General features: G+C 47.0%; 1 protein-coding gene across 2 annotated transcripts in view; it reads left to right on the forward strand.

Moving 5' to 3' along the window:
- The window catches only part of MAP3K5 (mitogen-activated protein kinase kinase kinase 5), a 1851596-nt gene that overhangs the window by 536237 nt on the left and 1300440 nt on the right, over positions 1-14919 (forward strand). For both annotated transcript variants that reach the window (XM_069607656.1, XM_069607657.1), the window contains exon 4: positions 5004-5197. In XM_069607656.1, coding sequence (XP_069463757.1) covers positions 5004-5197 — 194 coding nt within the window. The remainder of the gene's footprint in view (positions 1-5003; positions 5198-14919) is intronic.

Consider the following 14919-nt stretch of genomic DNA (forward strand, 5'->3'; position numbering starts at 1 on the left):
CATGCCACCACATCTACGGGGCACCAGAGTATACCCCAGATACTTTCTGATGAAGTCAGGAGTCTGGAGACGCATACTAGACCTAAGAAGACTCAACAAATTACTCAAGTTCCAAACTTTACATATGGCAACACTCCAGCACATCTTGAGACCGCTAGAAAAAGGGGATTTTCTCTACTCTCTAGACCTAGAGGATGCATCCATATCCCCATTCATTAGCAGCACAGGCGTGTTCTCCGCTTCAAGGTTGCAGGAAAACATTACCAATTCAAAACCTTGCCCTTTGGGCTAAAGTCAGCACCAAGGGTGTTCACCAAATGTCTGGCTCCAGTCATGCCCCCCCTCTGGCGTCCAGGAATTCAGATCTTCCCATATCTGTGCAACTGGTTGGTGCGCCCCCCCATTTCTTCCACTACAAACACACCAAGGAGACAATCCTATGCCTAGCGTCAGTGGGCTTCTTGGTAAAATTTGCAAAGTCCTGTTTAAGTCTTGCTCTGAACTCTGAACTTGAGCTCACGCCTCAACACTCTTGCATGTGTTGCCACGCCTTCAGAGAACAGGGGGAAATCCATCTTGAACAAAGTCCAGCAGCTGTCGCGCCTGGCCATTGCTTCCAACTGTTCTCTCAAGTCCTCCTAGGGATGATGTACTCATGCATTGATTCGACACTGCAGACTCCGAATGACACCACTTCAAGAGTTTCTGGATGCCTGTTGGCAACAAATCTCAAGGGTCTTGGGAGGACAAACTGCACCTCATACAATCGTTTTGGAATGCCCTCCAATGGTGGAGTCTTCTCAACCACACTTTCGCCACCCAGCTCATCAGAGCACTGTCACCACGGATGCCTCGCTGGAGGGTTGGGGAGTTCACGCAACCAAATTCCACGCCAGAGGCATGTGGTTGTCTGATGAAAATGCTCTACACATCAGAGTTCTGGAGCTGCAAGCAATGTTCTGGGTGCTGTAGTGCTTCAGGCTTCAGTTGCAGAACAGAGTGGTCCGTGTCTTCACAGAACCATTGTGTTCTATATTCGCTAGTGGGGGGTGGGAGGTGGGACCCCTTGCTGATTGTCAGCAGAGGCCCAGGCATTGTGACATGTGCACTGAAGCAGAGCATGTTTCTGATTCCCTTCCATCTGCCAGGGATCCACAATACGATGGCGATCTCGCTCAGCAGTGAACTTGGGTCCTGTCACGAATGGGAGCTTCACCAAGGTCATGTTCTCCTTCTTTTCCGAGTTGCTACATCCGGATATCGATCTATTCACAACATTGACCAACACGTAATGCACAAAGTTTCCAATCATGTTTCCCCAGAGGGGGGAGCCTAGGGGACACCTTTTCATTCCTATGGGGAAGGATTGTAACTCTACTCCCCTGCCCCCCAACCCCCAATTCCTCTCCTGCCTTGAGTTCTCAGTACACTCAAGCAACATCACTGCACAATGATTTTGGCCGCGACAAATTTAGTACTTGTACCTTCTTCACCTGTCGATGGCTCCCTGCATGAGGTTGCCCCCGGTCTCCAACTTCTTTTCAAGAGACTTCGGGGTCTGTCCTGCACCATGACCCAGCGTCCCTCAACTTGACGGCCTAGCTCCTGCAGCTCTAGAATTTTGAAACGTACTGCTACCTCCAGACTGCAGAATAAATCGTGACCAGAGGATGAGCAACATCTATGGAAGCTTTTTCACTGTCTGGTGTACAGGTCAACGCCTGGAACCGTTAAAGGTTCAGGCAGAAGATGTCTTTCCATACCTCCTATCCCTGGAAAATGTTAGTTTAGCACACTCTTCTATCAAGGTGTATTTGGCAGCCATTTCATGCTACACGCGTGCCCCAGGTTCTCCTTCCCTCTTGTCACACAGGTTAGTGAAAGAATTCCTGAAAGGACAGTTTCACGCCTTTACCCCGGTCTGAGCTCCAAACTAACGTGCCCTTCTTTCGAGCCTCTGCACAAACCGCCTTGAAGATTCTCTCCTGGAAGACTGTGTTCCTAGTTGCCATTATTTCAGCTAAGTCGGTGAGTGAACTGCAGGCCCTCCCCTGCAAGCCTAACTTGAACTTGACATTTCATCAGTCCCAAGATGTCTTTTGGGCGAAACTCTCTTTCATGCCGAAGGTCCTTTTTGCATTCCATCTTAATGAATTCTTCTGCCAGTGTTCTTTCGCTATTGTTTGTCTCTGGCGGAGTGATCATTGAATTCCCCGAATGTCGCCCGAGCCCTCAAGTTATGTGTCTCCCACTAGGGACTTCTACAGTTGTTTGTTGCCTTTGGACTTTCTGTCAAAGGCAATGCCCTTTCAAAGACTTCCATTGCTAGATGGATGTCGGTGTGCATTTCCCACTGTCATCGTGTGGCCAACAGGGCCCTTTCCAGGAATACCAAGAGCACACTCGAAAAGTGGTTGGCTTCTATAACGGCGTTCCTTTACGGTGTTCCCCTGCTCGATATCTGCAGGGCAGCCACATGGATGTCTGTCCATACTTTCACATGGTTCTACTGTGTCGATGGGAATTACAAGGAGGAGACCAGGGTGGGCGAGGCAGTGCTTCAAAACCCGTTTGCATGAGGTGAGTGTTCCAGATGTGAGTGGTTGCTTCTGTAAAGCTATGCCTCTGGCCATTTGGTTATATTTAGGTACTGCTGTGTAATCTTATTCAAACAGCATGTTTAACTATGAAAGATACCAATGAAGAACAACAAGAGTTACAGGTAAGTAACATATTCCTTCCCATGAGGTTTCAAGTCAAATAAAGAACAGTTGCATTCACCTCCTGCAAATCTCTATCCTCCATAGCAAAAGCATCTTTAGAAAGGCACAGTTCCGTAATCTTATCAAAGAGGTCGATGATGGATTGCTCATTGATTGTGGCTTTAGATGGGCCTAGCAATTCCTAAAGAAAATCATAAACTCATGGTTGTTCTCTAAGGGAACAACGATAAGTCTTTGCAACCTTGTTTTCTAATCTTATGGCCCTGTTCTGGCCTTGATATGGCCCTGTTCTTATTTTCAATATTCCAAGCAGTTCTGGTGCATTATGTTCAGTTGCAAAGGCCTTGTACTTCCTGCCACCGTATTTAAAATTGTATTTCTCCTGGTGCATTATTTTTTTGCAAAGCTGCCAAATGCATTGGGAATCTTTGCATAAATGCCTGTTTAATGGGCGTTACACGTTGGTTCCTAAATGTAATTTCTTACTGCAGAGAAATAATGCTCTTTGGTACTGCGGCCGACCATACCGTGGCTGGAATATTTATTAGCTCGACTTTCAAAACTGTCACTAAAACATATGGTTAATATGACTGTGTCCTTGAGCAATATGCTATGAAATGTGCTAAAATAGTTCTTGGAAGAGAACCCACTCAAATTCGTTTAAGGTGGATTTGGCTTGCTTGCTACTCTTACTCACTCTGTAAAAAATGGGACACTTATCAAAATATTTCCAGCGCTCCTTTTAGGTCCAAGCCTCTGTTTTTGGCATGGCTGAAAATGACTTGAGCGAATGTGTATGAAGAATCCGTAAGAAGCCATGCCGGTCAAGTGGCACAGCGAGTAGAGCGTTCGCTTTGACATCAGTGCAGATCCTGCTAACACAGGTTCCAATCCCGGCAGGGCCAAACTCAGCCTTTCATCCTTCCGAGGTCGATAAATTGGCACCACACACCGTGGGTAATAATAAGCAGCGCTCAGATACCGGAGGATGCGAAATTATTTTTATTATTGTAATTGGCAGCAATCTAAGCCAGAGTCAGACCGCTGAGGAGGTTGGAAAGCTTTCACTTTGTGCAAAAAGGTGTTGCCAACACTGTAAATTTAGACCTCTTCCCAATCTCACCTGTTGCCATTTCTGTGCGTGATCATGCCCTTTGGGTGTCTGTATGACTGAGTTTGTATAATAGACATATCACCAGTGGTCGAAGTGCATGCAAATAAGGAGTGGAACTATGTTCCCTGCTGGCCTGCCCTGCTGCCCACAAACCCCATCGCCAGGCCCCCTCATATGCACAAACAAATGCGCCTGCTGTTTAAGGCAACGTTCAGTGCAGTGCACGGAAGTGTAAGTTTCAACTGTTCCTGAACTTTAATTTTGAAACTAAACCATTCCGGAAAGCTTTATTAAAACGTAATTAAAACAAAATAGAGGGGCCCTGCTCCCAACCACGAAGACCACTGCATGTCTCATGTGACATGATACACTTGCCAAATTCTCATAGATCATGGAAACGAAGGTTATTCCTACACTTCTTTTCTGCCTGGCACAACAATTAGGGACGCCTTTCGTGAAATATAAACCCCTTTCACCATCAGTATTTAGTATCCGCAAAGTATATAAGTAAATAAAATGAGTGCTGACTATTCTGTTATTTTGTAATGTTCAAGGTTGTCCAGAAGTTAATGCATTTACCAAGCTTTGTGGGCACAAGGTAAGTCAAGTGCTGCTCTCAACGCATCTATTATCCAATTTTGCCTACAATACCACATCGTCACCTCCTCAGATACGCAACCTCGGTCTACTGCAGCTATACCTTTTTGATGTTTTTTTTTCTTATGTATGATTAGCTCTTGTATGGTCAATACTGTCATTTTCAGAAAGTCTACCCGGCAGGCATCTCTGGATGATAAGCTCTGTGTTGGTTTTATTTTTACTTGCCATTCTGATAAAAAAAACCTGCTGGGACAATGATATATTTTCTTGACTGATAAAGTATTGCTCAGTTTTTGGAGCCCTGTACAGATGTTCTGCCACATCACTGTTTAAAGAGGAAGTGCAGAATAGGAGGAAGGGCCAAATTGCCCTCTGCCATTGTTTACCCGATATGCTTCTCTATCGAGGCTTCCATTGATAATTGGATTCAAAATGAACAGAGTACTGCATTTCAATTGTGAGCTGAATGTAATAGTTGATCTCGTCTTGCTTGTTGAACGGCACACAGTCGAACCATAAGATCTTTTAATGCGGTAACACAGTACACTTGCCTTGTGTATCCACAGATGTGCTCTGCAAACTACTGCTTCGTACCTTACATGATCACGCCGCACAACAAGGTGTACTGTTGTGACAGCAGCTTTATGAAAGGGCTGACTGAACTAATGCAACCCAGCTTTGAGTTACTTCTGGGGCCCATCTGCTTGCCCCTGGCGGATCGCTTCACCCAGATCTTGAGGGAGGCACAGGCTACGTCAAGGTAAGAGCGGTTGCATGCTATTGTAAATTGCAGCAGACTTCTCCTGTGAAGCTGTTTATTTCAAAATGAGGCTTTAAGATTTGTAATTTAAGTAGCTAGTGTCTTTTCTTCCTTAAATGTATTTGTACGTACAGTTCATGAACGCGGTAGTATGTTATAATTGACTACATATTAAAATATCATGTATCTTCACGTGTTTTGCATGTTGTTGCGCCTAATCCTAGTGTCTACTCGTTGCTCATGAAAGGTAGATCACTATTTCCACACCTGTCGGATAATCTCTAGCATAGATAGTCCTTCATATATATATATGGTGCAGGTGTTTGAAGAGGCATGTTTTATTGCTGGGTCTAGGTACTCCCCTTCATGTTGAGGTCATCGTATCTCTACTGAGGTTTTTGCAGTTTGTCGAACTTCCTTTGTCTTCAGGTGCTCCCTGTCTATCTTTCATAGATGACCGACTTATCCGGTCTTTCTTTCATGCACAGCATCTTACCCCTACTGTTCAATCTGACACCATAATTCCCAGAAGATTGATTGGGTCCATCTTGAACTTCTGCCCAGGGAATTCTTATTCACGCTCCGATGAAGGCATGAGTTCTCCTTCAATTGTGGGACATCAGTGATTGCCGTTTGAGTTCAGGTGGCCAAAATATTCAAGCTCTTCTGCATCTTGTTGGTTCCCTGTGTAAGGGTGTAGAAGGAGGAGAGTTGGCATGATTTTGGTTATAGACTTTTATTTCTTGGGTAGAAAACCTCACTGTCCCCATCTCTACACAAGGTTTCTCTCCCCCAAACTACAACTAAAGGAATTCTCACAACATCAGTCAAATCAAAGTTCCACCGACCTGTGTCAAACCGTATTCTAACCCTCACATTATAGCTGAAGAATAAACAAACAAAAAGGTCTTCCTTCAGGAAAACTGTTCCCTTCTTCTGGTTCTTCAACGGTGTCCAACAATTGTTCTTTCTCAATAGAAAATACCACAGGGAATGACTCCCTTCCCCTGGCTCATGGGTTTTACTCAGTCTTTTATCAAATGGCTTCTCTTTAGGATCCCAGACCCTTCTCTGGCGGTTATTGGTCTCCCCACTGAGGCAAGGAGTTGTTCCTCGGATGCCCTCTTGGCTTTCTTTAGGGTTCCAAACACTTCTTTGGTTGTCATTTGTTTCCCTTCTTCCACTGTAGTGAAGAAGGTTTCCCCTTAAGATCGCTTTGCTGAACTTTGCAGGGTCCCAGACCCTTATGCTCTAGAACGGTTTCACTGTGCCGAGGTAGTGCACCTCATATGCACTCTGCAGTTTTGATGGGGTCCCAGACCCTCCTTGGTCCATCTCTATACCTTGCGACCCTCAGTGTGTTTTGGCAACTTTCCTTTTACTCTGCCTGTCCCTACTAGCCCACTCTAAGCTCCCATTACCTTCTGGGACTCTTGCATATGGCGGTGGTTCTTTCTGGGGCTGGAGTCGCTGCGCCCTCTGCGCTCACCTGCTTCCTGCGGTTGCTGGTTTCTGGTTTGGTTCCTTGCAATATTGGTACTATTCAGGGATCACATAGTCCACCTCCCCCTGGAGGTTGTACCATTGCCCGGCCTCAGATTCGTAGGACTGACCGAATTCAGTTCGTGGAGAGCCGCTTTCTGCTGCCCGCCAGTGGTTTCTGCTCGGGTCTTTGCTGCTTCTTGGATCCTGCGCTGACGGCCTCCTACCCTGCGGCTGCTCCAGGCCGCCAATGTCCAATTCCTCGCAGACGTGTTCACAGTTCTACAAATCCTTCTACAAGGCCTCTGTGCATCCTCCTTGCATCAGTACTTGCGAAAAAGGTATTCTTCGTATTATTTATCTTCTTCCCAGTACTTTCAAACGGATCAACCTTGGACGTATTACTATAGCATATTGTTTTATGCTCAACAAGAGGTAATGGGGTGGTGTGACCAGTTTGGTGACTGTGATTGAACCTTGAGGTTGTGACTGTAAGGCGGGTACCCTGGGTGGTCGTCCTGGTCCCCAGGAGGGGAGTTCCTCACCATCAGGCCCACCTGCATTATACCACCCCTGGGGGGGTGGCTAGGTAGCGGCCTTGGTAGCCTCATGGGGAAGTGCTCCCCCTTGGGGAGAAGTGACGACACCTAGTGATTAGTTACACCTGGCACAGTCAAGGTGATGGTTCTTGCCAGAGGTGTAGCCAGGATTGTCTAAGAAGTAGGGCCTGAAGCTATTGTAATTGGGCCCAACGCAGAGACATTAAATGCCCACACAGTGCTGCATCCGAATCAAAGACTGATTTCTTCAGATCCTTCGGGTCCATCTTTGAAGAAGATGAGGAGGAAGATGATGTACCCTTCGGGTATGCATGTTTTAGAAATTCAAATGCTCCAGAGGAGTTTATCTTGGACAAATCCCAGCTTGAAAACCTAGCCACTTGTCTGAAAAGAAGCCAGTGTTCTGGCTACCTCCCCTGAGGTTGAATGTGATACACCAGACATACACTCTCAACCAAATACGGCCTATAGAACAGTCATGAATAGTGTGATTGAGTATTTGGGTTGAGGGTGTCCTGAGAAGGACATTACCTAGAATCAGAGGCGTTGCTGGGGGCAGGGGACGGGGGGGCGGGCTGAGGGGGCCATCGCACTGAGTCTTTTGGTTGTAGCCCCAGATAGATGCTTGGGGGCTACAACCAAAAGGCTAGCTAGCCCCGAGTCCTGACATTAGCGTAGCCCCAGATTTTTTCCAGACCTAGCAACCCTTCTAAGGAGCCTGTGCTGACCTTCCATACAGCACTAAGAAACCCCTTCCTAGAAAACTGGCAAAACATGATGCCACTCCTGCTGTTAACAAGGAGTTGGTGAAGTATAGACCACCTTCTGTTGAGCCAGACTTCCTTTATGGCTCCCAACGCCAGAGAATTTGGTGGTGCAGGCGGCTACTTCCACCTAAAAGGCTGCAGCTTATTTGACCATCCCTCTGGATAGGGACGATAAGAAATACGATGCACTGACAAAGAGGGTATTCTCTGCTTGGACCAGTGCACTAAAGGCCTTTAATGCATCTTGTACTCTGGCGAAATACAATTACTCACTATGGAATGTCATTTCCCAGGCTGCAGAAACCATTGCTAAATGGATGGAAGATGACTTCAATAATCTCATCATTGATGGTAAGGATGCGTCTTGCCAATCCCTTCAGTCAGGCTTTGATGCGTCAGGCTGCGTCAGCTGGTGTATGGGCTTCAGTGCAGTGATCCAGAGATTTTGGTGGTTACGCAAGTCTGGATTTGCCCCTGAGGTCCAATGTAGGCTCCTGGACATAACCTTCGATAGGTCCAACCTTTTTGGACCAAAGGTGACATCAGCCTAGTAAAACACCAGGTTTCAAAGGCTGCAGCAAAATCCTTAGGGGCAGCTAATCATCAGCCACAATAACCGCCTATGCTAGCTTGGTGAGGGCGTTCCATTTGCTACTACTCCTCTTTTCGCTAACGTGGAAGAGGTCAGTCTACCCAGAGAGGACAAAGGAGGTTCTCGCTTGCCCCCAGAGTCCGTGGAGTAAAAACAGTTCAGGCAGCCACCTCCTCACTACCCTCTGCCACAGACCCAAAACCTCTCTGAGCTCTTTACTCACAGGACCCTGGTGGCAGGCATGGTTGACACAGCATTGCGAGAATGTCATTTCATTATTTCAGATGTATGGGCACAACAGACAGTGGCCCAATAGTACTGTCTCCCATTTCTACAAAGACTCCCTCCCTCCCCCAATTGTTCCCCAATCGAGCAATGTGTTTGGGAACAAGATCTGATCCTTCTACATAGATTCTTTCAATGTTGGACAGGGGTACCCTTTCCGCAGCACCTGTAGTGAAACAATACCAGTGTTGGTACTCCACCTATGTTCTGGTTCCCAAGGAAGATTGAGTAATGTGGCCAATTTCGGACCTGAGAAGTTCCTCAGGAAGGATAGATTTAAGGTGGTCCCTCTTTCGCAGACCCTCCAGATCTTTCAGCTCCAGGATTGATGGCGTCAATCTTACTTCAGGTTTCTTACTTTCTGTGCTTGGGATGTATAGGCACATGAAAGTATACGAGGTTCGCTATTGGCAGTTCTCACAATCCATTTCGAGTTCGGCTCACCTCTGGCTAGAGGCTCTTCACCAAATTGATGGCAGTGGTGGCAGTGAATTGAAAGAGAGGAGGGATTCACATCTTTGCCGACCTAGACGATTGGCTGACAAAACCCCTTCTCCTGAACAGGCTCTGGAACATCTCAACAGCACTTGCCACTCGTGTCCTCCCACGTATTCCTCATCTTGTGATAAATCGTTATCTCCAGCTTCACTGCTTCAGAAAAAAAAATTCTCGGCAGAGAGCGCTGTGCTCGAGGTTGTGGCGTCGATTGTCCCATTGCTTCAGTTCCGTTTTTCCGATCGCTTCGCTATCGAGAACGGCTCGCTTCTATTTTCTGTGAAGAAAATGTCATCATCTTCGACACCTTCGACACCCAGAACTGGGTTTAAAAATTGTGCAGATTGTGGGTCTAAGATGTCGATTACCGATCCCCACCGGATTTGTCTCTGGTGTCTCGGTTCCAGTCACCGAACCGACGACTGCGGCTCCTGCCAATCGATGACCGAAAAAGCTCTCCGTGAGAGGAGAGGTAAACTGTCGGTGGGGAAGGAGGCCTCAAAAAAGGTTTTGTCAAAAAAACATAAGAAAGCGACCGATTCTAACGGATCGGATCGCCATAGGCACTCGAAGAGATCTCGATCTAGAAGTAGATCGAGACATTCTTCGTGGTCATCGAAAAAAATGAAGAGGAGACCTAGATCTCCCTCATCTTCTTCTTCAGAGTCGACTGAAGAAATTCGTTCTCCGACTAAATCGGATTCTCCCAGTAAGTGGGAAGAATTCCGCAAAAAGATGGAGGTTTTCGAGAATGCGGCCTCGACCCCCTCGAAAGAACCTCGAAAAAGCCATACTCCTAAGGTCGCTCCATTGGACGACAAAGGGAAGTCCAAGGCTACTATGGCTAAAACCAGTAGTGTCGAGGAATACAAAAAACCTCGAGTCGACGTAAAACCGTCGAAGAAACTTCGAGAGTCGAGCACCTCTCCAGTGCCGGCCAAGAAACACAAATCGTTGAAGACTTCGACGACTTCGTCGACGCCCTCGACGTCGATAATTTCGACAACAAAACCACATACGTCATCGACGCCATTATCGAAGTCATCTTCGAAAACTTCGAAGACTTCGAAGACACCCTCGAAAACTTTAAGGGATTTGCCATTTCCTTCGAAGCAGATGGAAGAGGAAGAAAGGAGATTCACTCCTTTGCCCAGATCAGACTTTTTCAAATCTATGTCTGCAATCTATGAAGAGTCTGCTTCAGAAGAAGACGAAGTTACTCCTTTGGGAGTTACTTATAGTACAAGACAAGTTCCTGAAGAACTTATTGACCAGGAATCTAGAATGAGAGACCCGAGTGATACTCTACATTCTGCCAGTGGAGTTGACACATCCCCAGAATTAGAGTTCGCCAAACCTGATCCTGCAGAGCATGCAAATGCTGGGTACAGGGGTCTTATGACCAGGGTAGTTGAATACATGGGTTTGGGGTAATACTTCACCCATTTTTGAACAAGATGACATGACAGATATTATCGTCAAGGGACCTCAGAAGGATCCTGTTCTCCCTTTTCACAGGGCCCTTCAAAGGACTGTGGAGAAAAACTGGGAGAAACCAGAAACCATTGCTGCTGCAGACAGCACTTTTCCAAGAAAATACAGACCAGCTGGATCGGATCCTGAATATTTGAATAAACATCCGACTCTAGAGTTTAGTCATTCAAGCAGCATCCACTTCAAAACAAACTGCTTATCCAACTATCCCTCCAGATAGAGAGGAAAAAAAAATTGACGCCTGGGCACGTAAAGTTTTCACGTCAGGCAGTATGGCACTTAAGTCGGCAAATGTCACCTGTACCCTAGCCAGGTTTACCCATACCCTGTGGGACTGTATTTCGGCGGCGGCTGATCATATTCCGGAAGGCGAGTAAAGGGAAGGCTTCCTGAATATAGTCAAAGACGGGAAGGAGGCAATGGGGGAATGCCTCCAGTCTGGACTGGATACTGCTGATAGTATCAGCAGATCCATGGCTGCAAGCGTTGTGCTACACAGATTTGCGTGGTTGAGGAAGTCGGGGATTTGCACCGGATGTGCAAGCTAGACTCCTCAACATGCCCTTTGATGGTTCGAGGCTCTTTGGCAGAAAGGCTGATGAAAGCCTTGAAAAACTTCAGACCTCGAAAGCGGCAGCTAAATCACTTAGCGCCTCTTTTCGCCAGCCTCTAAAACCCTATTCCGGCTCATCTTCCTGGACGGGTCGTTCTTTTCGATACTACTCATCTTTTGGTAGAGGAAGAGGACAGGCCTCTCAAAGGGGCAAAAGGAACTTCCCTCGTGGAACACGGGGAAGAGGTGCAAAATCAGCCTCAGGAGCGGCATCTGTACCCTCAGCCACTCCTGCAGCCGCCTCCAAATCCCTCTGAGACCTTGTTACACAAAACACCAGTGGGAGGCAGGATCGCTCAACATCTGAAGGAATGGCAGGGCATTACCTCAGATGCTTGGGCACTGGAAACAGTAGCCCATGGTTACTGTCTCCCCTTTCTAAAAAGGCCTCAATCATCCACCGGGAGCCAATTCCGTCAAAATTCCGGATCCGCTCCTGTTGCAGGAAATTTTAACGCTGCTAGAGAAAGGTGCCATAGAACTGGTACCTGCAGCGTAGAGGAACAGGGGTTGGTACTCCCCATATTTTCTCATCCCAAAAAAGGACGGAGGACTGAGACCCATCTTGGACTTGAGAAACTAAGCTCCTCAGGAAGGACAAGTTCAAGATGGTGACTCTCAGATCCTTCAGGCTCTCCAACTCCAAGATTGGTTGGTATCATTGGACCTTCAGGATGCTTACTTTCATGTGCCAATCCATCCAAAGCACAGAAAGTACCTGAGGTTCGCAATTGGCAATTCTCATCAGTTTCGAGTTCTGCCATTCGGGTTGACCTCCGCCCCGAGGGTTTTCACCAAACTGTTGGCGGTTGTGGCAGCAAGTCTCAGGAAAGGAGGTATTCACATATATCCCTACCTGGACGACTGGTTGATCAGAGCAAGTTCTCCCAGAACAAGCTCAGGAACATCTTTCGATCACCTGCCACTTCCTCCACAAACTGGGCTTCTCCCTCAATTTCAAGAAGTCCCACATGATACCATCCTAGAAACTCCAGTTTATCGGAGCAGTCTTGGACACTTCATCAGGAAAAGCCTCGCCTCCCGAAGTGAGAGCTCTCCACATCCAGCAGATGGTAACAAAATTCCAGAATGCTCAACGTCTACCAGCCTTTGATTTTCTCAGGTTGCTCGGCCTCATGGCATCCTGCATTTTTCTAGTACCAGAGGCCAGGTTGAGAATGAGATCCCTTCAATGGGCACTCGGAACTCAGTGGTCCCAGTTCTCAGGGAATATGTCGATCTTCTGCAAGTCCTGAGCGCAGTTGCTCAGGATCTTCTATGGTGGGCTTGCAACGATATTCTCAAGGGAGAGACTTTTTGGCAACCATGGCCGGAGATAACGGTAGTGACGGACGCCTCACTCAAGGGGTGGGGAGCACACACCAACGATCTAACAATCAGCGGTCGTTGGTCTCCATCGGAGTCCAAACTACACATCAACCTATTAGAGCTGAGGGCAATCAGACTAGCTCTGAAGGCCTTTCTGCCCTCTGTACAGGGAAAGAATGTTCTGATAATGACGGACAACACAGTGGCCATGTACTATCTCAACAAGAGAGGAGGTGTAGGGTCACTGCCACTGTGCAGAGAGGCAATGCAGCTCTGGTTCTGGGCAATACGAGAAGGAATCTCTGTCGGCAATTCACCTAGCCGGAGAGAAGAACATGGCGACAGACGCTCTGAGCAGGCAGAGCACGGTCTCTCACGAGTGGGAGCTGGCTCAGGAAGTCCTTCAGGAGATCTTCGCCCTTTGGGGAACCCCTCAAGTGGATCTGTTCGCCACCGCGATCAACCGGAAGTGCGATCAATACTGCTCAAGGGAATTTCCTCAAAGAGGAGCTCTGGGAGACGCATTCGTAGTGGAGTGGAAGTTTCCACTGCTGTACGCGTTTCCCCCAGTCCCCGTGATTCCTCAAGTAATCAGGAGGTTGAGAAAGTTCAGGAAAACCATGATCTTAATTGCCCCGGATTGGGCCAGGAGGACGTGGTACCCGGACCTTCTAGACATGTCCATCTGCCCTCCAATACGTCTTCCGCAAAGAGAGAATCTTCTCTCGCAAGAGGAAGGTCGGGTTCTCCATCCAGAGGCCAAGACATTCAACCTTCACGCATGGTTTCTGAGAGGTTGAGATACAAGGATTGGGATCTTCCGGATGACGTAATGGAAATCTTGCTTTCGGCCAGAAGACCAGCAACAAAGTCTTTGTACCGATGTCGCTGGAATAGGTTTAGTAACTGGTGCAAGGACAAGGATGTGGACCCTTTTCAGTGTGGCACCCCAATGGTGCTTTCCTTTCTGGTACATCTAACTAATCTGGGGCACCAGATAGGAACAATATAAGGATACCTTGCTGCGCTGTCCATTTTCAAGCGCTCCCCGGAAGAGGTTTCATATTTCAAAATACTGTTAATAATTCAATTCTTAAAGGGGCTCACTAATGTATACCCTCCAGTCCCTTTTCATGTACCAGCCTGGGACTTAAATTTAGTATTAAAATTCTTGACTTGCATACCTTTTTAGCCTCTGCACTCATGTCCATTGAGGCTTTTAACTCTAAAAACTGTCCTCCTTGTGGCCCTATCATCAGCCCGCAGGGTTAGCGAACTTCAGGCTCTCTCATGCAAACCACCATATACTATTTTTTATAAAGATAAGGTAGTCCTTAAAGTTAAACCTTCACTTTTACCAAAAGTAGTCTCGGACTTCCATTTGTCACAAAAAATAGTACTTCCAACGTTTTATCCTCCTCCTCACCTAGGCAAAGAAGAGGAGAGATTACATAGATTAGATCCCAAGAGGGCTCTTAGTTTTTACATCTCTAGGATGGCTAAATTTAGACAAGATGACCAACTGTTTGTGGGTTACACTGGTCAAAAATTAGGCTTATCTGTAACAAAACAGACCATTTCCCGCTGGATCATATTAGCCATAGTTGAATGCTACAGATTAGCGGGAAAGGAACCACCAGATGGGCTTCGTGCCCATTCTACAAGGGGAATGGCTACTTCTGCGGCTCTAAAGAGGGGAGTCCCGGCAGCAGACATTTATGCAGCTGCAACCTGGAAAACAATACATACCTTTGTAAACATTATTGTTTGGACACTGCCTCCTCTAACGAGGGTTTATTTGCAAGGGCAGTTCTGCATTCTGTCCACGAAAACTGAAATGATACTCCCACCTCCAAAAATTGATACTGCTATGGGAGCCTATCACAAGATGAGGAATACGTGGGAGGACACAATCCATTCGAAGAACAAGTTACTTACCAACTGTAACGTTCTTTCAACTGGATGTTCCTCCCACGTATTCCTCATCGACCCTCCCATCCAACCCCACAGTACAGTTTACCTGTTCTTACACTTTCCTCTCACGAAGAATGTATCGGGCATGGGTGTTCCTCCTATATATATTTCATCGAAAAAACAGAACTGAA

This window comes from Ambystoma mexicanum, chromosome 4q (assembly GCF_040938575.1).
Source record: "Ambystoma mexicanum isolate Mex_15411 chromosome 4q, UKY_AmexF1_1, whole genome shotgun sequence".
Lineage (NCBI taxonomy): Eukaryota > Metazoa > Chordata > Amphibia > Caudata > Ambystomatidae > Ambystoma > Ambystoma mexicanum.